The sequence below is a fragment of the Thermobia domestica genome, chromosome 2, assembly GCF_964235325.1.
Source record: "Thermobia domestica chromosome 2, izTheDome1.hap1.1, whole genome shotgun sequence".
Lineage (NCBI taxonomy): Eukaryota > Metazoa > Arthropoda > Insecta > Zygentoma > Lepismatidae > Thermobia > Thermobia domestica.
This window is the reverse complement of record NC_137455.1, coordinates 178663009-178689944: the sequence shown is the minus strand read 5'-3', so window position 1 is coordinate 178689944 and position 26936 is coordinate 178663009. Positions and strand designations below refer to the sequence as shown.

Here is a 26936-nt window from a genome sequence, read left to right as displayed (position 1 = left end):
ATAATTGTTTCTCAAATATACTGGTCCATTAAACATATACTTAGCTGCAAACTCTGAAGCATAAAAGAAAGTTTACCTTTCTTAATTGAAAGCTACTTTAAATGACTCTAGATTAAAGATACATGCAGTAGATTATTAAAGTCGCTCCTACCTGCCTATACATTATTAATTAAGAGTTAATGTTTATTCTTTTAATGTATGTCTAATAATGTCTTGACGTGGTTAGAAAAAGAGAGAGAAACAAAATTTGACTATTCAGGTAGGCTGAAACTATTCATAAATCTGACTATCTTTTGGTCTTTAATTACGGCACTTATTTAAATGTGGATATGCATAATGTAGTTTATTTCTTGGAAAGTATACTTTCTATACCTCAGTCAACCATTCACTAGAATAGATATAAATAAACTCTCTGAATTTCTTTTGTAGGCAAAGAAGATGGGAGCCATGGGTTTGATTCTGGCGGCAGTCATGGTTCGTATAGTGACTATTACTTCAGGGACTCCTTCGATCATTCGTCATCCGAGTCTCAGCTGGATGTAGGCACTCACAAACACAGTTCTCACCGACGCGAACCGTACGGCCAATCGCAAGGTACTCCAACCCCAGTGCATTTGAAGAGTGGTTCAAGTAAAAGTACTCTCCAACAACGGAAATTTAACCTTATCCACGTATTTATTCCCTCATTTTTATTTGTCGTTTTCGCTTTGGCAGTTGTGGTGATAGTTGTGCTTGAGTCGGACTCTGAAGTTTTGAGCGGCATCCGGAGAATGCCCGAAATGGTCGTATTGCGGAACGAGTATTATGAACCGATGAAAGAGTACCTAAAACAGAAGCTAGGAAAGCTTTTGTAACTCTTTAGCTATTCTTTTTTGTCTTTATCGTCTCAATTGGTTTTATAGATTCGTAATCCTATAAGTGCCTATAATAATCTGATAGTTTGCATACCATGTGACAGCTAAAAGCAACATGACTTTGATTTCGTTATGAACTCCTTAGAAAGTATTGCATTTTTTTTAAAAAGATGGAAATAGTCTTCAAGACTCACCTAAGCTATAAAACCAAGAACATAAACTAATACAAGTGCAGTGTGTATGATATATATAAAGAGAAAAGTGATCAAATATTTTAAGAAAAGAATCATTTTGTACATACTCATTACATAGAGTATTTATCATGCTATTACCTGCGTAGCATGCGTTATGGCATGTTTCGGATTTTTTCCCTTACGAAGGAAAGGCTTTTGTGTAAGAATGGGTTTTGTCTGAAGTTGGAAATGTAATGTTCCAAATTTCAAATATATTATTTTGATTTTCATTTTTTAAAAAGTGATATGGTTCTGAAATGAAATTGTTGATTTCTGCATGCAGCATTAACAGGAAATGTCATATCTGATCTGTTCTGTATCTGTGAGACTGAAAAATTAAAATACGTTAACCATCAAATAGATTAATGGCACATTAACAGAAGTACATACAGAAATAAGAGAAATGGCTTCATAATAAATGTAAATTGATTTCTTCCAAAAGATATGAATATTGATAATATTAACGTTTCTTCTAAAATTTTGTGCAATGTGCTGTGGTTTGAATACTGCAGTTATATTTTTGGACAAAAGGAAACAACTTTATATATATTATTTTAAATTGGAGATGATTTGAAATATTTTTGTTTGTAAAGACGTTATGCGATGTTTGGAAAAGGGTATGCTGGTACATACGGATCATAGAATGATTTTATTATTCAATGTGAGTGCTGAAAGATTAAGAAAAAAAAATGAAAAGCTGCACTTTTATATTTGCAGCTTTTTTGCAGGTTTAAGAGAGAAATATATAATATATATTACTTACATATAAGATAAATTATATAGTACATGCATAATATATTTCACATTTTTATAATTTTGTTTATGACTTGTATGTATGATTCATTGTATATAGCAATTTTGATAATTATTGCGGTGAATTCTCTACACAATGTAAGAAGAGTGTTTGTTGAATTTTGTTGTGGAACACGCATCAATAACCTTGTGAGATTTATTATTTTGAATGCACGAATCAGTGGTCAGCGATAAAATACTTGTTGCATAATAGAAAAAGCGCGGAAAAAACAAGCAAATGTACACTGTGTGTAATGTTTGCGTGAAATCACGTTTTCTATGCATTTGTTTGTTTCATCAGCATTCTGCCAGACTAAAACATTCCGTTTCTTAAGTTCAACCTGCTAATTGAATTATGAGTACCGATTTAGTAGAAGAATTATGTATTTATATATATGTTGCATTATGTGTTTATATATTATGATTTTAATGTATCATATATTTTTTGTGTTATTTATTTATTTTTCGTTAGCTTTTAATATATTTTAAAGAAAAATATTTCGAAAACTCATTATGCACGTTTGCAAAATGATGAAGAATAAAGTTATTTCTTGAATAAGTGTGTGTATAAAATTGGACGTGATGTAGAAAATACTGAGATGATGGTCAGCAATTGGTAAGATAAAGATATTACCAAGGATGTTATAAAATAGAGGTACTGCCCATACAGCAAAGTCGTGAAGCTATACGTCACAGTTTCGCCACACCCACTCTGCCTGCTCCGCGCCACTAAGATCGCAATGTTTCGAGCGAACAATGATGGCGAAAACAAGAGTAGCCAATCAGACGTGTCGCTTCAAACGATGCTCAGTTGTTTCTTGGCTTCACTGAGTTCAAAGGATTAAGATGCGTATGGACAAATCCTCTATTTTATAACATCCTTGGATTTTACTTATGCGATTGACAAGTTAACATTGACTATGTTCCATTGTTACTGTTACTGAGAAAGGGTAACGAGTATAAATTCATATGGAAATGTAATAATGAATTGCTTGTAAGAGCTATTCCTAATATGGACTCAAACCGTTTTATTTTGTAGTGTAATTCTACTTTTTTTTTCCGATTCGGAATTTAAAGTTCATAGATATGTAAAAGCTTAATTTTTTTTTAAATATGTTAAAAAAGGTGTAAATTTCCTCCGATGAATTATTTTCTCACCATGCATATGTTAATTGAAATTCATTTTCGAATAGGCTTTCTTTTTATAATGTATGTAGTAAATGATTCTAATCATATACAAAATAAAGAATAATATATTTAAAATTACATGTGATAAAGAAAAACCAAAGTAGTGATTTAATTTATTAAACTGGCAGTAGTAATGTCTGATTTCTGTACATTTTCAACTATTGTATAGAGTATACATAAAAGAATATTGGGGTTTTAAAGCTGTGTAGCATCTCCGTACTTTGACGTAGAATAATGAATCATACATAAGATGAAAGAGTAAGACTTCCATATTTTCACTATAAGTGTTCTATGTGAGTATCTTTTATCATCTGCATAGATGACAAGGAATAGACAAGTTGTTCTCATGGTTGTCTGGAGTCATGAAAACTATAGTTGTTTGGAGTCCTGCACCGCAAATCGAGTAGGTCAATATATAATGGATCCTTTGTAAAACACCGAAGAAAAGACATTCATGGGGAGTTACTGTGACCTTGGAGACCACACCAAACAACGCTTGTCATCCAGTCCATGGCAACCAACCCAGTGGTAGGGAACCACATCATTCAACCACTCCCGTACAGAGTTACACCAGTGATAGGACGCACCATCTTGTTGTCAAGTAAAGTTCTTTCGTTCATCTTCCAATTGAGAAAAGAACCTACTCGCAGTGTATCCAGATAAGTAATTCCTGTTACGCTTACTTTAGCGAAAAACAACAACTCGTAAACTTGTTATCGGGAAATTCACAAAAAATACTTAAGTTTTGAGGATTCTAGTTCGCATTGTAGAACTCATGAGAATTTTATGAACTCCAGATGCAGACGTTGTGTGTGCTGACTTGTCCATTAAGATGAAATGATTCATCACTTAAAATAATTTGATCAAGAAAATTGTCATCCTCAAGTTGCAACATCTTGATTGCGAAGTTGGCACACTCAGTATAGTCGGTAGGCAAAACCTGTAACATATGTAAATGGTATGAACACACATATATAAGGGTCTCCTTGAAACATTCCACACCGTCATCTGGTATTGCTAATTCACGATGGCTCTTCCTGACCGATTTTTCAGGACTACGGAGAAAGGACTCCCTGACATGTTCAACACTTTCATCAAACACTCGTAGTCGTCCGACTTCCGTACTCTTTCTCTTACAGAGACATCCAGTGCTTTCATCAAACTGATCAAACCATCGACGAGTGTTATTTGTGCTTAGATCACAAATAAACGCACGTTGAACTGTTACTACAGATTCACATTTAGCAAACTGCGAAATACAGAAGACTTTCTGTTCAAGTGGCACTATCTGTTAGTGGTGCTGTCAAGCTGAGAGAGAGGGAAACAATCTACTCGCATACTTTCAGCTATAACCCTCATCTTTGCTCTTTGATTCTGGCCGTGAATTAACACTGTACACATCACCTAAGAAACATTATAATAAACTGAAACCCCGATTTTCTTTTATGTACACGTTGTATACTCTGAAGTTACGTTAGTATAATTATTATACTTGGCGTGAAAAAAATTGAACACTGAGCTTTTCGGAACTATGATATTCCTTTTACAACTGACGTAAAATTTTTACTAAAATTGTATTATGGAAAAGAAAGGAAGATTGAAAGATATACTTTTATTATAATTTGTAGTATTATTATTAAAATAATGTTTTAACTATTTAAGAGCAGATCTAATTTTTATGACCATGGTAAGTTAATTTATCTGGAGTATAAATAACGCAGAATAAAATGTTTCTAGTCATAAGTTAAAAACAGACAGCAGATTCTTCCGTACAATAAATAATTTTATATTCTACTATGGAAAACTTTTAGTGGCTTCAGAGCTTCCCTTTGTCGTTCAAAATTTTATAAGGTATTGTGTGGGAAACATTTTTTTTTCTTGTGAAGTAAATTTTCTGATCTTCTTTATGTATTTTTCTAGTATTCTCTTTATCACTCATCAGTATTATTTCGAATTTTCATGAAGTGAAAATTTATGCAGAGCTTAAAAAATGATAATTCGTTGATTTTGAATTTAAGAGCCATTTATTGATTGATTGTTTTAGTACATTATTTTCATTTCCTTTCTTTACCTGTTATGTGTTTTTCTCTTAAATTAGTTTCTGCTGTCTGTTTTATGAGGAGGATAAATTATTTCATTACATTAATAGTAACGTTGATATAGTGTTATATCTCACAACAGCAGTAATGATCATTCAAATCTGCTGTCAATTTTTGTTTCCACCTGAAAAAATAAATAGACCCTTAAATAATAGAGTAGATAGTTCGCTTTGTTGCACACTTACAGACAAAAATTTATTCTTCGTAACAGAGTTTCTCTTTCTAATAGCTTTCAATTGAATGAGTTCCATTTCATTGTAATTTTCTTCGATAGTAGTTAAATGTAAACTACTCCTTGAGATTTTCGGATACAAATCACAGGTTGATTTGTGAAATACGAACACAATTTGTTGAAGTTGGTTTTAAGAAAATCTATTTTCTTTTATGCTCAGCAGGAAACTTACCTTTATTTCGGGAAGTAGGAAAACAATGGAAAGGATTAAAAACCATAAGTTTAAATTTTGGTTTCAATAAACAGCCTAACCTCAGACAAGCCTCTCTACATCTCTTTCATGTGTGACAAAAATGAAAATGACTCTTACCAATTTATTTAGTAAGTATTGTCAAATTTCATGAGAATGATTATACTTTGAGGCTGGCCCCTGTTGGCCCAAGTTGGCTATAGAATTTTAAATAGTAGAATTAGTAAATTTCTATGACGATTTAGAAGTAGTATCAAAAGTCGAATAACAGTTGGCATTATGCACCTTAAGTATATCTATATATTACTGAAATTCTTAAATAGAAATATACTTTCTTTAATATTGTCCTATTTCGTTCTAAAAGGAAATGTTAGCAAAGATGTTTTCTTAATTTTGGAAAAAAATGATGACAAATACTCTTATTAAAAATTAAACCTGAGAACGGAAATTCAAGAATTGTCACTCATATTTGAGAATTAATGGTAATCAAATGTCATTCGGAAGTCTACAAGATAAGATTTCGCGGTAAAGCGCATGCCAAACTCTAATAGTGACGTAACTATAGAAAATGATGCGTATTTCTCAATTTATCAGAGGTAGTATGTCAGACTAGACATATTGTAACAAGGTGACAATATTAAGAGAATTTGTGCCAATTCCAAGTTAAAGTTTTGCTTAAGATGTAATACACATTCGCTGGTGTACTGTGATAAACAAATTGGAATGTACATAAGCATGTAATTATGAAAAACGCTATTCAAATAATGTTGATATATTCGTGGTGTTTAACATTATTTTATTTTTTTGTTTTGGTTTCAGTATATTTGTTAGAAGCTCACGTATGGTCAAGTAATTACAGTTCTTGCCTTTGATTGGTAAGATACGGGTGAATTCACGGTGGCAGTATATGGTTCGAGTTCCACGGTAAGTTGTTGGTCCATGTCTCATGTAGCTCAATGGGGAAACTTTTTTGTTAAATTCTAAGGCCTGGACCATACAAACTCTAAAAACGCGGTGTAAATAAGGCAGCGTTATAGCCGGCCCATTGGGACAATGGCTATATCATTGGATGGACTATACAAACGTTTTCAACACGTAGCGAAAACAGGCTAATCGAATGTTGAGAATATTCAACGCATCTGAGCGTGTTAACAACGCGGCATTGGTAGAGTGTACGTATACGAAGTAGAGGAAGTTTAGAGATATTCAGTGGCGGAGCCAAAAGTATGGAGCTATGGGGAATTCCGCAACTTAATAGAAGAGGAAGGAAAATTGACATAATGAAAAATGCAATCCACGTGATTAGCATCACAATTGTTGCATACATAAACATTTTTCGAAACCTGGAAGCAATTAGTAGGATCATCCTGGTACAAAGTTTAATGTAATACTACAAAAGTGATTGTTGTAAATGAGAAAAATATAAAATTGAAAACGGCCCTATTGTAAGCTGTTGAAAAGAGGCTTTGACATACCGTGCATATGCTGCGTATTTGGCGTCCGTTTAGTTTGAGAAAATAATGCTCACTTACCCTCGTTCCTACGCCGCTGTTTGTAATTTCGTTTCCGAGAAAGAGTTTTTATTTTCCATTACATTTGTTTCAGTTACTTCCTTCCATGATGGTTTGATTGCAGATCTTAAGTCAAACTTATTTTATATATTAATAGCACGTAACTTCACGGTAGTGATAAGTTATAAGGCATTAAACGATAAATAATATTATTGATTGCTTTGAAAGAAAGAATCACGCTTCATTAAAATTCAAAATAAATAATATATATGTTAATCTGTAAATGTATAATTTTCACAGAATTTCTGAATAATTACGTTTCTTATGAAGGAGAAAATAGTAACATTACCTTTAAAAAGTTGTTTCTAACACTCACTTTTGGAGGCAATTCATATTGAAATTATATTTACCCTTTCCCTAACTACAGACAGCAATTAATCTTGAATGATTATAATAATAAAAATAAAAAGGTAGGCTATTTCCGAACAACTAATCTTTTACTATTATTTTTGCCTAATATATTTTCATATTTCAAAGACCATGTGTAAAAAGATTGTGAAGTGCAAATTGCAAACGGAATTCAATTCAATTTTTGTTTTCTTTAAATGTCTGCTTTCTGAAATGTACTTCTAAAGGAGAAACACTCGTTCAAATTTCAGTGTATAGAGTTATATTTTATGAGCTTCATTTTTCAGTTTCTGTGCCGTCTCTGAAAGTCAGCAGTTTCATTTATGCATTAAATGTTGTTAGTTTGTTCTTTTCTTAATACAATTGATTTTCGATTGTAGAATTATTTGGATGACGTGACCTAAATGTGCGTACTCAACATTATTTGGTTTGCATTAAAATAAAGTAATCTGTTAAATTGTCATAGTGTTAAGGTAACATACTTTAGTACTTTGATATTTAAGTAAAGAGCATTCTTTAACAGAGTGGAATAATAACATTTTATTAAGCGATGTTAGCTAGGGGATTAGTATGATGTTATTGTATAGATACGACACAAACCATACTTTGATAAGTTCTTTTTTATAATTTACTCTTAAGGTGTCTCAAGTGTTTTATGTGAATTCAAATTTTAAAGCTGCGTGTATGCATACAATTGACATAATATAAACACATTGTGGATTCTTTCTAATCCCACTGTTTAATGATCAATAATAATCTTCTTGCTTTATATTATATAACATTTAAAAGGGTTTAATTTCAAAATTTGCAAGTAAAATTCTTCAGTAATTAAGCTTTAAAATGTTTAGGTTGTTTAATGTTGTATAAAGATTCCAGGAATACTATTCATTAACTATTTAATTAAAAAAAAATAATGGTTAAAATGAAAATAATAGTATTTAACGTCGTCTACATTTTATAATGCGATTGAATAAGAAATTGTTGATCATATTAAATAAATTGATAAAGAATGTGCGTAAATCTAATAACGTATGTGAGTTTTTTTTATGGAATGTATTTCAATTATAAAATGAATTTCTTCTCTTGCAATGAAATCTTTCATGTAATGAATGATAATGTAAAATATATTACTAGTTGAAAAAAGAGATAATCTGAAAACTGAAACAATTATTGTGGCTGTTAGATTGAATATGCAATATACCAAAGAAATATATATTTCTCGAGTTTCAGTATTGAATTTTTGTTTGGAAGTTTTAAACATAGTTAATTTCTCTGCTTTGTTTAATATTATAAATTTTACCAAAGATTTGTACTGTATGTATAATTAGTTTATTGTTTCTGTACAATTGATATACTATTAGATTTTGACAGAACCCTTGCAGTCTGTAAAGTAATTAAATTATAATAAAAAATGAGAGTTTTGTAAACACTGTTACAAATAATTAATTGTCACGAAGAATTCAATCACCATTAAAAGTATGATAATAGAAGTGAGAAATAAGAGATAGATAAGTATTTTATACCTAAAGACGATTTATAGGATGGAAATATGTAATTGTTGCCGTTTCGGTCCATCTCAAAAATATATATATATATATTTTTTTTTAATGGCAAAGATTTTAATTATACACTACATATTCAAACACTATAGCAATTTTGGTGAAGCTTTCTGTTGCTGAATTTTTTGTTCCAAACATAAAACAACATCTTGGGTTATATGCTAACATTATCGTAAAGAGTGTGATTAGTGTGTAAGGGTCGATCATTTTTGTTGTTTATCGTTTATTTTATAGTTCTTTGTTTTAATGATGAAGTCATGGTTAATATTAGTTATGTTGTTTTACATTTATAAATTAATATAACAATGAAGACAAATGTTTGTTTGATAATCAACATGCTTTATTTTTTTTCCATCTTTATAAATTTCTTGAGAAATTAAAAGAATTTATAGTAAAGATGCTCTTGTTTCAGTTTTTAGATTATTTTATGATTAAAAATCGAATATCCTAAACATTTTTACAGAAAAGATTATGTTGAATAATAAACTAATGAATTAAATATAATTACTTTCATACAAAGCTCTATAGTAATGGTTGGATTCTGAATATTATTTGAGGTTGCTTCATAGATGGGACCAAACCACCTACACGGTAGGTGAAATAAAACTTAAGATAAAAAGAAACTTGTATAAAGCATTTTTTTAAAAAGACGTGTGATTGTACAATGATAAATTATATATTGTATTAAAATGTTATAAAAACATATTTAAAAAAGAAAGAAAGAAAGTAAGTAAAACCTAGTATTTTCAGAAGAGTAGGGAAGAGAGAGACATGATGTGAACAAAGCAAAATTTACGTGCTCAACCGCGATTTCTTAAATAGCTTTCGAAGTAGTAGTGCCTCCATTTTCAGTGTGTTATTAGCAATGAATATTAATCATAGTATTTTCTACATCTGCAGGTTTGTGCGCTTGTAGTATAAGGTGGAGTTCTATTGATATGAACTTGAAAAGCTTGTAACTGGAAATATAGTAAGTAAAGTAGTTCTTTTTTGAGTAATTTTCTATATAAGTACATAGTTCGCAATTGGTTGAGATAGCTGATTTACTGATAATTACGTAAGTTCTGTTGTAGGTGAGGTTATTTGGTGGTCAGAATCAGGTCTAATCTTTTGTCAATTAACGTTATCAGATGCCAAAATATTATAAAGTAGAAGTGCTTTTACAAAATAAAAAACAGTTTTATGTATAAACATACCAGTATTAGATCATCCTTTCTGACTGCATGATAATAAAGATTTTTTTTAAAAGAAAAAAGAAAGTTACGTATAGAATAATAAATGCAACAATGTGCATAATGTTACTCTATCATGCATAGAGGCTGTAATCTTTCAATTTTTTAAAGACGTAGAGTTTTTACATTCCATTCATGTACGTTGAGTGTCTTCTGTAATATGTTAAAAGAATTGTAGTAGATAATTAGAGATTGTAAGCTGGAATTACGACTTTTAACGTTTTTTCTTACACTGTAAATAACTGTAGTTTTCTGTAGTTCTAGTGAAGAGTCCTATTTCCCATTCCATATTTGGAATTCTTATGGACTACAAACTATACTATCATAGTATAACATTGTACAATGATTACATTGGTGACGGTATTGTGCGTGGTAAAAAAGGACAATTTTATTTGTACTTTTGGTAATAATGTGTGTATGTATATCATGCCAAAAAAAGAAAAAGAAAAAAAGAAAGAAAAACAAACAAATGTTGGAGGTACTGTGGTATCAAGAAAAGTAGTTACATTTTCATCAGGGCTTTCGTTGCACAAATTTTTTAACCTGATAGGATTTCTTTAAATAAAATATCAAATAATTACACTGAAAACGCTCTTCAAAATTGATCCAATGTAAATTATACGTGGAATATCGAACACTTTTTAAAGAAATCTATAATGGTAGTTATTTAATAAAATTAATTGTTCACCGTTGGACGTGATAGTGCACAATTATTTACTTAAATTGAACCAGTGTATAATAGAAAGTTAATGACGAAGACATCGAACTTAAAATCATGGTTACAAAATGAAAAGAACAAGGAATCTGTAGAATTTGTCTATTCCAATTATTTGCCTTCCAATACTTTACGAAAGCGATACTCTACAATGCGAAAGGTAGTGTAATTTTTACTTAAAACCATAAGTGATGGCAAAATATTTTGTGACAGATTATGAAAGCACTATGAAAGAAATTAAAGTAAAATTTGATGCATGTATTCAAAACTTAGTGATGAATATATTACAAAGACTTTTTAAATGACTATTTCGGTGCATTATAATTTGATATTCTTCACGTCCTACAAGACTTGTCTTATTTCCACTGAAGAGCTATCAGAAGCTGGTAAGATATATATGTATGGATGTTCAGGTGAAACTGAAGATTCATTTGTAATTATTGAACGCAAAATCCACTTTAGAATTTCATTGAGAACCTATGTACCTCATAGATGTACGATAATTTATTCTCTGATGCAAAGGAACACTCCTATTTGCGTTTTCCTTAGAATCAAAGGCTGCCATTCTACTCTCACTGATATCTGTCGGTATTGTTCTGATACGTATGTAAGGATTTTAAACAACTGATAGATGAGCCGTCAATAATTTCCGTTATCAGAATCTAATTCATTAAGATCTATTTTTCTCTTCCACATCTTTCTATTCTTTATACTGAATTCCTTTTATTATTTGCATCATATGTGCACCTTCCAACGTAAGTTTCATTCACCTTTAAATTATTATGTTATTTAACATTTTTATTTGTTAAATGTTCATTTCGTTTTTGACTTCTGCTAACAATATATTAACTTTTTTTTTTAATACGTATAATTGTGCTATTTTGTGGTTTCAAAGTCGTGTTAAAACCACGTTCCTTGCTGAATAGACATTATTTAAATATAGAGAATGCAACACCTAAAATTCAAATTCATTTAGAAAATATAATTTAATACATCTTAAATAACAGTGATATTCTAAGTGTACTTGAATACGAGGATATTTCCAAAAGTTCGTGCACTTTGTACGAAAACGAAATGGTACAGTAACACTTGGCATCCTTTTAGAAATCTTGTTTATTGTCTATTTGTCTACATAATTACTATTAACGTAAACTCAATTTTGTACCCTATATATCCACTTCGAAAACCAGCCCTGATTGTTTTGGTACTTCTTCATACAGTGCTATGGTCACTTATTGACGATCCTCGTAATATTTCGCAGGCATGTTATCTGTGTGATTTTGAGAAAAAGACAACAATGACACGGGGGAAGTCGGATAAGAAGTGGTGTCAACAAAGGTTACTCTCGGAAGTAGGAATGCTGCCCACGGTTTTGGTTAACCAGTGCTATGGATTATTTTTGTGGTAGAGGAATAAGTTTTACACTTGCTACTGAAATGATCTAAAATGAGATTGTTGAACACTTCAGATAACTATGTAGTTATGTAGATATTCGGTTGTTGAATGGGATTGTCGCCATGATTTTGTCTTAATACATGAAGATGACAGACACGATTTTGATTGTAGATATCTGTCATCTGGTCTTCTTTGGCGATGGTGCACCCTTCGCAAATCACATACCATGCTTTGTTGCTTGTCAGAGGGTTCAGTTTAAGAAAGCACGTTTCACCTCTAGTCACCTGTATATTGAATGTCTCATGCCTTGAAATCTCCTGAGAAAATCTTCCACAAATCTGAGACTTTCTTCTGACCGCAGGACATGTATCATATACCGCAAGGACTTCTCTGTATAGAGTAGTTTCTATGTGAAAATTACATGTAAGTTTGTTTTTACAATTTTGGTCCTTTCTTCCAGTATTGAAAGGTAACAGTTTTCTGGATTGCAGCCACATTGTCATCTGATGTCTAAGATCACGATGATTTTCTCTTGGCTCCTGTGCTGAAACAATCGGTTTGGAAGCAGGCAAACTACTTCTAAACAGATCTCTTTGATGGTGCTTGCTCACGGAAGTGTGCAGACAACTTGTGGGAACTTTATGCTGCTGATAAATCACGATGAAAAAATGAAAATTATAAAAATAATAAAACCACATCACTTGACCGTCATCTTCCTTTTGATTTTCCATCTTGATGATCATGTAGAAATCTATTTACAATAGTTACTAGTGATGTACTACTAACTTTTTGTACAAATTAGATCAAATGCGTATAGCTGTAAGGGGAAGTGCTCGAACTTCTGGAATTATCCTCGTATTAAGATATTTATTTTTTAATCTGTTCATCGAGGAAAAATGTTTACACTAGGTGCTTTATTAAAGTTCCTTTTAATATTATTGCATTCAATCGTCCAAGAAATTCAGTATTTTTGCAATTCAGCGTGTTCGATATTCATTAGACAGCTGGTTTCTCATATGTAGAAAACATAACATAGAATTAAGTAACTCTAGAAAGCAGTGTAATTATTTGAAAAGTTGTTCCGAAATTATATTTCACACATAGTGAATTTATATTTTTTTAACATTCAAAGTTTTTTTTAGCGTACATGACATATTTTCCAATAACTTATTACACATGACACTACTAGGCTGAATTCCTTTTGCATAGAATCATACGCATTGGGTTTAACAATGCCTATTGATTCTTGTATTTAGGTTTTTGATGTATATATATCTCGGAGGTTGAGGATTCCATAGAATCGTGGGAGATAGTATGTTGATACAGTGTGTCAACTGCCTTTGTTGCTATTTTGAGAATGGTGGAGGAAAGATACATATATATATATAATAGATATATAGATAAATAAATAAATAGATATAGATATAAACTTTTTGTACTTAAGAAAAAAAAGCTATCTATGGAAGAACAGGATCAGTGCGAATTCATGCATGAAAATTTCTATGGAGATTAGAAATTTCTCAGGAGAACTATGAATTCATTGAAGCAATACTGAATGATATATTTTTCTTCTAAATCAAGTAATTTCTTCAAAGTTGCAGTTATTGGTAATTATCATCATCTAGATTGAATGAGATTATGTATTTCATTGTTTAAAATATATATATATTTAAAAATAAATACAGAAATATAAAAGTCAAATTTTTATATGTAGGAACCTTATATTAAACTATGAGAAGGTTTTGATTGTGAACTGCTGCCTTTGATTCTGCATTAGAATTGGTCTGGTGTTAGATTTGAATAGTGTGAATCCCAATCTACTTGCAGTAAAAAGAAAAAAAGAAAGAAAAAAACAAACAAAGAAGCTATTGGAACCAAAGATGTACCATCCAAGATAGAAATACAACAGCTTGCAATTTCAAAACTTTCGTGTTTTATTTCTTTTTATACCATACCTATTTCTGTCTGGAAGGCGTGATTCCAATAATGATTGCATCGGTAGAATGTAACTTACAAGGTCAGTAGGTTACATCGGCATTACGGTGAGTCTTCGTGCATTCAATAGAACCAATAGAGATATGTAACATATTGTGAAAGAAAGAAAACAACTTTTTTTTTAGTTTAGAAAATCGGGTTATTGAAAAAAAATCTTTCAGTTTTATGTCCCACGATTATGCCGATTAGGCTAAAGGAGACGGTGCTAATGAGAAATGAATAGAATGAATGAAGTGGAAGGAAACGGGAGAACCCCGGGAAAACCCATGCACATGGTGTTTGTCCACTACAAAGTTCACTTGGCGTGAGCTGGAATCGAATCCGGGACCCCACGCAAAATAACTAAGCACTGTACTACTGAGCCACCGCGGCCCCAAAATGGGATTATTGAGAAAAATCGCTCTCAAATATTTTCCTCAAACTTTGGAAACTAGACTTCGTAGACAAATTTACAACACTGCATAATGAAACACTTCTAGCTATTGAGAATCACAGCAAATTTCATTGCTATCTGTCTCACGACTAATGAAATAAACTTAAAATTTACGTAGAATATCTTTAGAAGCAAACAATTGATTTCCTATCAAATTTTCATAGTATCTTATATGACATTATGAAATAAATTTGTAAAAAAAAAAAAAAAAAAAAAAAAAAAAAAAAAATTGATGCTTCTGTTTCGTATACATTTATCAGTAGTAACACCAGTTACTGTTGGTAGATGTCTGCGAGTAAACAATGACGTCTGAGTGAACTGTGGGAGGTGCTGCCCTATAGGAAATTACGTGAAAGTGCGTTTTGCTCCCGCTCTTTATTCAATGCTAGAAGGTAAGACCGTCTACATCCAAATTTATAGTTAAATGTAGACACTATTCCAAATAGCAAAAGGGACACATTAAATTTATATTATGTTAAAATTGAATTTAGTGATTCTTCTACTAGTTGTTTGAGACAGTTTCAGTATATTTTAAAAGTAACTGCGAGTATTGTAGCGACAAGAATTTTTCGTGTGAAGTTATATACGTTTTAGTTTGTAATGAAGCTTATTAGGACTCCTGATGTTAGTGGAAGAAGAATATTTAATGCATGGACGATAACCAGTTATTCACATTAGGCAAGTATATTTTCATATTTGTGTGCTCCTATTTTCAAGATAGCCCATTTATTCTTTATTTTGCGAATAGTCATTGAGATTCTGAATGAACGCATAGACTTGAAAATGTTCTTATTTTGGCTTTGACCAATTTTGTTCTCTGCGAAATAAAATTGTTATCTTTAATTGTTTTGTCAGAAAATAATCTGTTTAATTTTGAAACTATGCCTTACGAGATAAACACCACTAAACCTACTATTCGCTATGCATTTTGCACATTCTGTTGCAATAGGCGTAACAACATAATTTTCGCAATAATGAAAACTGTGTTGTAGACTGGTTTAAAAAAAAAAAGTCTTTGCTCCAAGAATAGCGGATGGATATAATGGTATTGCAGTTAATATAATTTTCATAGCCAAAATTAAATCCGGATTTAACAAGTGATTCGAACGAAATGTAGCCGTGTGTCCTGTAACCAGCTTTAACGAATGCATATTACTAGAGTTTAATGTATCGTAGTGAGCAAAACTAATTCAATAAAATCGACAGGAGTCGCAGTCTGACAATGCGTGAAAATAATTTGGTGGATTCCGTAAAAATAATTCGGTTACACATGCATTAATATATATAGTTAAGAGTGTAATTTGAAACGAATATAAAAAACTAAGTAATGGTGAAGAGTTAACTAGTTTTTTCTCGTATATTTATAATATTTATGAACTTGTAAAATAGACACACAACAATATTTTCATTATGATTTCAATTTCGACCAGTTCTGAAATTAAATGAGTAATTAAATCGGTCATTCATTTTCAACACTAAGACGTAGATCGACTGTTTAACATAGAATCTGAGTCACACGTTCTAGTATCCCATGCCGAAGAGCGTTTGCAAACCACATATCCACGGGGAAGCTTGAAAATATATATGAAGTTCTGCAACTCTAACGGGAACCAAATTTACTGAACCCTCATGAGTCTCGTCTGACTTAAACCTACTCTACATGACTTAACAATTGACTGTTCTCTGCGCATTGTTATTATATATTGAAGGAGTTAGGGGATGGAGGTGTCATGTTACATTTTTCGAGATAATAAGTACTGGTGGTGACTGAAAGTGTTACGTGTTATTCTTGCTATACAACACCTCATTTAAGTGATTCCTGTCTGAATGAAGATACATAAATTCGTAATATGTCTAGTGATCTACTAATAAATGCAATCATAAAAAATTCGACCTCAATTTTCTCGAAATGTATAATTTATTACCATCTTCATCCCCTAACACTGTCAATTATTTACTTGAATTACAAACCTAACACTTATATATATATATATATTTGTTTATGACTTCACATGCTTGCTTTCACAGTAACATTTCAGTGGTTAATCAATTTAAATGTAGTGTAAGAATATTCATTCGTTCCCTAAATGCTTGCAAAAAAAAAAAAAAGTTACACAAACATACATCAGGTGTTATTCACTAACAAAGTATTTCTATTTTTTCCTTCATAATGATTTGTATATGAGTGTCCCAAACAAATAATGAGTCGAAATTCTACTGTGGAGTTCTCTTGTTCTTGAATCAATAATCTGAGTCAGTCTTTTGTGTGTGTACGAGAAGCAGAACGAATTCCGTCCATCGCAAGAAGCTAAAAAAAAAAAAAAAGTATTCTTTTTTTTTAAATCACACAAAATATAATATGTGATTACATTGTACATATAAACAGGCGTTTAAAGGGCTATTCTGTGAGGCAGGTGATCACTAGGAGCTAAACCAGAATCATGAACAGAGAGTAACATCAAGCATCGTGAACACCATGTTGCCAAATCCCTACATCAATCAGGGTAGTAGACTTCATATTAACCAGATTTTTGCTCGGTTGTTCCTCATTCGCATACAGGAATAAATGTCCATAATCGTTTTTCGTGGTATTTGGGAAGGCATGACTTTGTGACTGCATTATAGAGCCTTTCTTGGTGATGTCCACCTTTTTAACCCTTATGTAAGCATCTGTTAATAGTAAGTCAACAATGTTTCAAAACATAGTCTACATAAATTTAAAGTTCAATTATTTCATTTACCATCAGACAGATAATAAAATTTGCTGTGGTTCGCAATAGCTAGAAGTGCTTCATTATGCAGTGCTGGAAATTTCTCTACACACAAAATCTAGTTTTCGAGATTTGTGGAAAATGTTTGAGAGCCATTTTCTTGCAAAATAAAAACAATCGAAATGAGTTTTTCTTTTCCAGTATGTTATACAGCTGAATTAATAGTGGAAGCCAAACCTTTTTCGGATCAACTAGTTCTTCATTTCTGATGTTTTTCTCAGTTGTTTGAACAGTGTTTCTGGGAGGCCGATTCATTTTGGTGTAATGAAATGCACGACCTCCAGTGTTCCATTCACAAATAAGACAATAGTATGTAAGTATAACCTAACTGTATACTGATTAAAAGTGCAACGACCTTTAGGTGTTCACAAATCTGCCACTGAAAATCACGGTACTTGATGACTTGAAGGGAATGTTCCATATTTTCATAATATTTTCTTTCATATGTACAGCATAACCAATCGAAATTGAAGGAAGCCTATTTCTAATATGAAAAAGTTGAGCTTTCAAACCCACTTTGGAGGAGTCAATAAAAAGTCTCCATTTATCTGGATTGTGCTTATTTGGAGAACCTCCATTAGTCCAGGTATGTACCACAACACTGTCTTCCATAATAATAATAATAATAATAATAATAATAATAATAATAATAATAATACATTTTCTTCCCTGTGCTATATAAGAATAATTTATATTTTCTTCTAGAACACATTACTGTTTAAGACGTGACGCTAAAATTTCTGCTTTATTTTTGGTAAATCCAGATCTATTTATGAGAACATTTAGCTCATTTTGAGTAATTTTTAGTGGGTCATGAGAAGAAACAATTACAATAAAGTGAGAATCATTTTATGATCTAGGCTGTGGATACAATTCGATTCAATTCAATTCATTTATTGCATTCCTTCGATTTTATTTTGTACAGGAATAATACAAGGTGTGGAACATGTCAATGTGTAATCTTTAAAAAAGATTTACATATAATACGAAATATAACAAAAGCGTTATGTGAACTTACATTCATAAACAATTAAGAAAGATCAATGAAATATACAAATTCATTCGGTTGAATTAACACAATTAATTACTTCAATGTTGGTTTCTGAAAACTTTTTCAAGTCTGATAACATAAATTCATCCATAGTATAAAATAAACCTCTTAGCATAATATTTCGTATAACTTGTTATTTTCAGCTCTCTTTTATCTCTGCTGGAATATCTTAATTATATAATCTTCTAACTATGTTAAGTTTTGAGAAGTTTGAGGATTTCGATCTGACTACATCTTAATTATTTGTAATCTTATCAGAATTCTTTCGAAATTCGTATACTGTAGATAGCAGTGTTGGGCAAATTTCAATTGAATTAACAATTAACAATTAATCTGTAAATTTAATTGTTAATTGCAATTAACAATTGAAATAAGTAATGGTTAATTGTTAATTGCAGTTGGCCATTAAAAAAGGAGAATCAATTGCAATTGATCAATTGATTGAAAGTAATTGCAGTGGAAAGTAATTGCAATTGAATTCTGTAATTCAATTGCAATTGAAATTAATTGGCAATTGATTCAATTGCAATTGATTTCCACAGCAATTACTTTCAATTGATTGATCAATTGCAATTGATTTTCACTGATTAATTTTCAACACTGTAGTTCAGAGAGGGCGTGGGGCAATGAAAACTTTAGCCACGATCAATTGACTCACCACCCGTCGTGACCCACGACCCACCGTGACCCACTCTGACCCACCACCCATCATAAACCACTCTTACCCACTGTGACCCACAGACCCACCAAAACCTATTGTCATCAACTCTGACCCATGATTCAAGACCTCTTCTCTACTGACTAAAGAGTTTAAACTTGTAATAAAACAAGCCTATAAAATTATCACTCATCGGAGTTTGAATTTCTACGATCAATCGCTCAAGCACCGCACTAATACAATAACGGCGGATCTGACCTTTCTAACATAAATAAAATAGAGTTTGTTCGTGTGTCTGTCTGTCTATCTTTGTGCGGCCTGTGGACGAGACGAGTGGACCGAAACTTTTCAAAATTTGGTCACGGGTAGCTTGGTCTAGGCAAGACAAGAACAAGACAAGAATTTTTTTTAAATTCCTTACTAGGGGGTCTCCAGGGGACGTTTACCAGGACCGGCCTGGGGACCAGAAAAGTCGACCGAGAGTTACCAAATTTTGGTCAAAGATACCTTGGTCAAGGTCCCACACCAAGGCAAAGCGTTTTCAACAAAATTCGAACCAGGGGGTCTCAGGGGGACGTTTACCGGGACATGTAAATGTAGAACGATATCAGTGTCGATTTTATAGTTTTCACGGTCGCTGAGATCAATGGTGAAACTCCGATCGCATTAACTTCCAAATTCACCGTATTCGGCTGCAGGCCGTGGGTCAACGGGGGGGGGGGGATACCGAAACGTAAAGTAATCCAAAATGACCGATATTAGTGTCAAATCCATGGTTTTCGCGGTTGCTGATATCAATGGCGACACTACCATTAGCGATGACTTTCAAATTCATCCACCGTTGTATGCGGGCCTTGGGTCACCAGAGGGGGGAATTCCGAGACATGTAAAAATAATCGAAAATGACTGATATTAATGTCAAATCCATAGTTTTCGGGATAGCTGAGCTCAATGGTAAAACTCAAGACCGCGTTTACTTTCATATTTAGCCCCCATCAGCTAAGAAAGGGGGCATTATAAAGGGGTCACGAGACATGTAAAAATAATCCACAATGACCGATGTCAAATCCGTAGTTTTCGCGGTGGCTGAGATCAATGGTGATACTTTCATTAGCGCACCGAGTGCGTGGGTTTTCTCAGGGTCCTCCCGTTTCCTCCCACTTTCTTCATTCCACCAATTCATTCATTATTCATCATCACCGTCTCCTTTAGCCTAACCGGCATAACCGTGGGACGTAAAAATCAAAGATTTCATTTTTTTTCACTTTCATTAGCGATGATTTTCAAATTTAGCCACCATTGTATGCGGGCCGGGAGTCACCGGGGGTGGAGAATTGCGAGACATGTAAAAATAATGGAAAGTGACCAATATTAGTGTCGAATCCATAGTTTTCGCTGTCGCTGAGATGAATGGTGATACTTCCACATTCGTTGACTTTCAAATACAGCCCCCATCGGCTGTGGGCCAGAGGCATTGTTTTTTTCAAAATTGGAACCAGAGTATTATAGGGACTTTTACCGGCATATGTAAAAAGTAGTAGAAAATGGCAGATGTTAGTGTCACATTCATAGTTTTCGCGGTATTGGTTGGGGGTTGGTGGGGGCCAGAGGAGATTTTTTCACAATACGAACCAAGGGGGTCTGAGGGGTGGTTCACCGGGACACGTAGAAGTAGTAGAATTTGTATCGAATCCATATTTATTGGGGTTGCTCAGACGTATAGTGACACCCCCGATAGTGTATACGTTCAATTTCAGCCCCCATCGGCCTTCCCAATGAAAACACATGTACGTTGTTGGATATATATTCACACAAAATATATCCAATTTTAGAAATGTTTTTTAATTGTTCTTCCGCTGTTCAGTTCGTTTACATTGATGTTTTATCTGATCCATGCGAAGAACGGGCATAACAGCTAGTACGAAATTGTAAAGTGTTTGTTATGGAACAAATTACAATGAATTCAATTATATAGATAATAATTATAATTAATAATTATTTCCTTGTTGAATTATAGATACTTTTCAGTGGAAAACTGAATAAAATTTAAAAGTCCCAAATCAACGTAAAGTAGACCAACGTAAAGGAAAAATGTATAAAATTTTCCATATAATTAAGCTTACAAACTTAAAGGAAATTTAGCTTAATTGCATGGAATTTTTTGTGTCGTTTTGTGCGTCTATTTCCTCGTTTTCTGCGTCACCGGAAATGGGTCAATGTTATCCTACAAATATGGCGGAACAAGTTAATGCTGTTCCGTCAGGAACGATTTCGAGGTCGTTTCCTTCACATCATCTTGTGCGTGTTTTCTACCGTTTTGTAAGCCTATTTCCACGTTTTGTGAATTAATGGTAGTGGGTCAAAATGGGCATTCAAAGTGGGAAGAAAAATGATCCACTCTCCCACCAGTATCGAATTTCAAGGTCGCTTTTTCGCATTGTTTAGTGCATGTTTTTACCGTTTCTGCGCATATTTTCACGTTCTGTAGGCCAACGAAAGTGGGTCAAAGACTACCTACAAATATGGCAGAAAAAGACATATTCATTTCCCTTTCAAAGTCCATTTTGACCCTCTCCCACTGATGCACAAAGCGACACAAATCATGCATAAAAATGTGAAGAAAACGACCTCGACATTCGATGGTGACGGAACAGCATTATGTTATTCCGCTATACTTGTAGGCCCTTTTGACCCATTTTCGTTGTCGCACTAAAGTGGAAATAGGAGCACAAAACAGTACAAAGCAGGCACTATACGATGCGAAAGAAACGACCTCCAAATTCGATAGTGGCGGAACAATGGCTCTATTTCCTCACACATTGATGGACCATTTTGACGCATTTCTGGTGATGCTCAAAACGTGGAAGTAGGCGAACAGAACGGTACAAAATACACACTAAACGATGCGAAAGAACCAACCCCGAAATTCGATAGTGGCGGAACAGTGAGCCATTTAACTCCCACTTTAAAGCCCCGTTTAACTCACCTCGGGTGATGCACAAGACGAGAAATAGACTCAGAAAACTTAAAAAAAAGGGGCACTAAACGATGCGAAAGTAACGATCTAGAAATTCGATAGTGTCGGAACAGTGGGTCATTTTCGTCACACCTTGGAGGCTCATCTTGACACACTTCTGGTGACGAACAAAACGTGGAAATAGGGGCACAAAACGTAACAAAACAGGCACTAGTCAATGCGAAAGGAAGGACCTCGAAATTCGGTAGTGGCGGAGGAGTGAGTCATTTTCGTCACACTTTGGAGGCCCCTTTTGACACATTTCTGGTGACGCGCAAAACGTGGAAATAAGAGCACGAAACGGCACGAAACATTCACTAGTCGATGCGAAAGGAAGGACCACGAAATTCGGTATTGACGGAGAAGTGGGTCATTTTCGTCACACTTTGGAAGCCCATTTTGACACACTTCTGGTGACGCACAAAACGTACAAAACAGGCACTAAACGATGCGAAAGAACCGACCCCGAAATTCGATAGTGGCGGAACAGTGAGCCATTTAACTCCCACTTTAAAGGCCTGATTAACTCACTTCCGGTGCCGCACAAGACGAGGAAGTAGGTACAGAAAACTTTTTAAAAAATATGCACTAAACGATGCGAAAGAAACGACCTAGAAATTCGATAGTGTCGGAACAATGGGTCATTTTGGTCACACTTTGGAGGCCCATTTTGACACACTTCTGGTGACGTGCAAAACGTGGAAATAAGGGCACGAAACTGCACGAAACATTCACTAGTCGATGTGAAAGGAAGGACCACGAAATTTGGTAGTGGCGGAGCAGTGGGTCATTTTCGTCCCACATTCGAGGTCCATTTTGACCGTCTTCCAGTGGCGCACAAAACGTCGAAATACGCGCACAAAAGGGTACGCGTTGTGAAATTAACGAAGTCGAAATTCGATAGTGGTGGAACAGTGGGTCATTTTCGTCCCATCTTAGAAGCCCATTTTGACCCACTTCTGGTGACGCACAAAACGTGGAAATGGGGGCACGAAACAGCACGAAAATTCAATAGTCGAGTAGTCGATGCAAAAGGAAGGACCTCGAAATTCGGTAGTAGCGGAGCAGTGGGTCATTTTCGTCCCACCTTCGAGGACATTTTGACCGTCTTCCAGTGACGCACAAAACGTTGAAATAGGCGCACAAAAGGGTACGCGGTGTGAAATTAACGACCTCGAAATTCGATAGTAGCGGAACTCTTGGTAATTTTCGTCCCATCTTGGAAGCCCATTTTGACCCACTTCCGGTGACGCACAAAACGTGGAAACAAGGGCACGAAACGGCACGACACATTCACTAGTCGATGCGAAAGGAAGAACCTCAAAATTCGGTAGTGGCGGAGCAGTGGGTCAATTTCGTCCCACCTTTGAAACCCATTTTGACCGTCTTCCAGTGACGCACAAAACGTCGAAATAGACGCACAAAAGGGTACGCGATGTGAAATTAACGACCTCGAGATTTAATAGTGGCGGAACTCTTGGTCATTTTCGTCCCACCTTGGGGACTCATTTTAACCCACTTCCCATGACGCACAAAACGGCACAAAACGATGTGAAGGAAACGACTCGAAATTCATTGGTGGCGGAAGAGCAATAATTTGTTCCGCCATATTTGTAGGCCCATTTTGACCCACTTCCGGTGATGCACAAAAATGTGGGAATAGGCGCACAAAGCGACAGAAAACACGCACAAAAGATGCAAAACAAAGTACTTCGAAATTCGTTGGTGGTGGAACAAGTTAATGACGCCGTGAGCACCAATATAAGTATATACTGTAGTTCTTACCAGGGGGCGCGGTGGGTCAGTGGTAGAGCGTTCACCTCCGGTGCTTGAGGTCCCTGGTTTGATCCCAGCTCGCGCAGTTTGGACTTTGTGGTGGACAAACACCGTGCTCGTGGATTTTCTCGGGGTTCTCCCGTTTCCTCCCACTTTCTTCATTTCATTCATTTCCCATCATAACCGTCTCCTTTAGCCTAACCGGCATAATCGTGGGACGTAAAACTAAAGATTTCATATATTTTTTTGTAGTTCTTACCATCAAGGCTGAGAACTGCACGGTCCAATTTTTTAGCCAAAGTAGAAGCCCAACCGGAATAGTGATGATGTCAACCGGCCCGGCTCGGTTCAACTGAGCGTACAGCTTGAGCTGGCTTGGTTGGGATTACCCATCGACTGAGCTCAATTGAAAAAAAAATGAAATCTTTGAGTTTTACATCCCTCGGTTAGGCCGGTTAGACGGTGATTATGAGAAATGAATGAAATGGTGGAATGAAGAAAGTGGGAGGAAACGGGAGAACCCCGAGAAAACCCACGCACACGGTGTTTGTCCACCACAAAGTTCACTTGGCGGGGGCTGGGATCGAACCGGGACCCCAAGCTCCAGAGGTGAACGCTCTACCACTGAGCCACCGCGGCCCCTTGGGCTCAATTGAGCCAATGGCTTGAATCGGCTCGGTAAAGACGAGTTATCGACTTGGTTCGATTGAAGCCAATGGCTCGAACCAGCTCCGTTGAAACGAGTCCATAGGCTGGGTTCGAGTTAGCTTAACTAAGCCAATGGCTCGAACCGGCTCGGTTGGGGTAAGCAATCAGCTCGGTTCGGTTCGGCTCGAGCTGGCTCGGTTGGATGAGCTGTTGACTCGGCTCACTTCTCGGTTCGGCTCGATAAGTGAATGAGCTGTGAGCGAGCTGCTTGAGTCGTTGACAACCCTAAACCCGGGGCGAGCAGTTTTAAACATGTTTGGCTGGAGTCCCATAACTTCTAACAATTTTTGGCTCGAGCCCGAATACTTGCTCCTCCTGAACTCAAACCAAGAACCTCGTGACCGATGTCCTTGCCTCCTGAAGATTTCTTGACTACCGGGATCGACAGTTAACTAATTTTTAGTATTCCGATACAAACCGCCTATATTCCATGTTTATACATGTACGTACACGGTGTTATAATAATAATTAGTTATAGTAGTAGTAGTAGTATCATTGATAATTATATTGTCTATGTAGGATACTTGAAGATAGTAGTACTTGGAACTATACAAAGGATTTAGCTCGAATTGGCTCGACTCGACTGGAAACTCGATCTGAATTCGAGTCGAGTTGGGGAAAATTTTTCGAGCCGAGATCTCGAGTCGAACTCAAAGATGTCTGCTTCGAGTCGAGTCGAGTTTTCAAGAAAACTCGCTCGAACTCGCTCGTGCTCATTCCTCTTGTAGGCATGACGGGCATATAGAGTTCTTTCGAGGGGGATAGAACCATAAACATAATATATTTAAAAAATACTTAGTTTCACGGCTTTCTTCCCAGGGGGGGAAAGGGATGGTAGGTATCCAGCATTTCTTATAAGTACCTTATTTGAAATATGTAAAACAGTAACAAGTGGACAATACAATATACACACATCTTCTTATCTTCAGTTTTAATTGCTGATTTCAATTGCAATTAACAATTACAATTAACAATTACAAGTTTCAATTGTCAATTGCAATTAACAATTGAATGTTTCAATTGCACCCTTTGCAATTGACAATTAACAATTAAAAGTTTCAATTGCCTGGTGACCAATTAACAATTAACAATTGACGAAAATTTAATTGCAAATTTTATGATTGAATTCAATTGCAATTGAAATTAATTGTCAATTACAAATTGAAATCAATTGCAATTGATTTTCAGAGCAATTACTTTCAATTGATTGATCAATTGCAATTGATTTCAATTGATTTTGCCCAACACTGGTAGATAGCACACATTATATATATATATATATATATATATATATATATATATATATATATATATATATATATATATATATATATATATATATATATAGGGTGTCTCAAAAGTCCCCCCTGACATAGGATAACTCTGATATTATCAGAGTTACAACAAACTGTAAGTCTCCAAATACGATGTTTTCAATCTAAACTGAAGGAATGTTTTAAATCGGACGAGCCGTTTGGGTTGTACACTCTTTCTACGCCCAATGTTAAATGAAAATGCAACGTTGTCATTTTTTACCTGGACCCACAATATAAGTGAATGAAGTTATTGTCTTTTACGCTAACGTGTCGATGGTCAGCCCCTATTTCAAACAATCCCCCCATTCACCACTCTTGCAAAATTTATCCACCTCCCGGCAAATGACAAGATTGCATTTTCATTTAACATTGGGCGCATAAAGAGTACAGCCCAAACGGTATGCTGTCTTACATTTTATTCTAACTCTGATAATAACAGAGTTACCCTATATCAGGGGACTTTTGAGACACCCTGTATATATATATATATATATATATATATATATATTTATTTAGAGAGAGAAAGAGAGCATGCGTGGCAATGACAAATTCCACGCCGAAGAGCTTCTGAATATTAATATTTTTAGCTTCTGAAAAGTCCACGACAGATTTTTCCGATAGCAGTAGTCTATGATAATTATTATTACCATTTTTTGCAAACGAAAAAAAAATATTTAGCTCGGATGAGATATGAATATAGCTATAGATAGTATATATATATATATATTAAATATATATATATATAATACTGATATAGATTGTATGTTTTTGAGCTAGTGTATTACAGAGCACTTTTATATGTTA

General features: G+C 34.3%; 1 protein-coding gene and 1 long non-coding RNA gene across 7 annotated transcripts in view; one reads left to right on the top strand and one right to left on the bottom strand.

Moving 5' to 3' along the window:
• Nucleotides 1–14332, top strand: part of Frmd5 (FERM domain containing) — a 334663-nt gene extending 320331 nt beyond the window's left edge. For all 5 annotated transcript variants that reach the window (XM_081748053.1, XM_081748047.1, XM_081748042.1 and 2 more), the window contains one exon: nt 430–14332. In XM_081748053.1, coding sequence (XP_081604179.1) covers nt 430–854 — 425 coding nt within the window. In that variant the 3' untranslated portion in view covers nt 855–14332. The remainder of the gene's footprint in view (nt 1–429) is intronic.
• Nucleotides 1–26936, bottom strand: part of LOC145677601 (uncharacterized) — a 59896-nt gene that overhangs the window by 17952 nt on the left and 15008 nt on the right. The window lies entirely within an intron of this gene.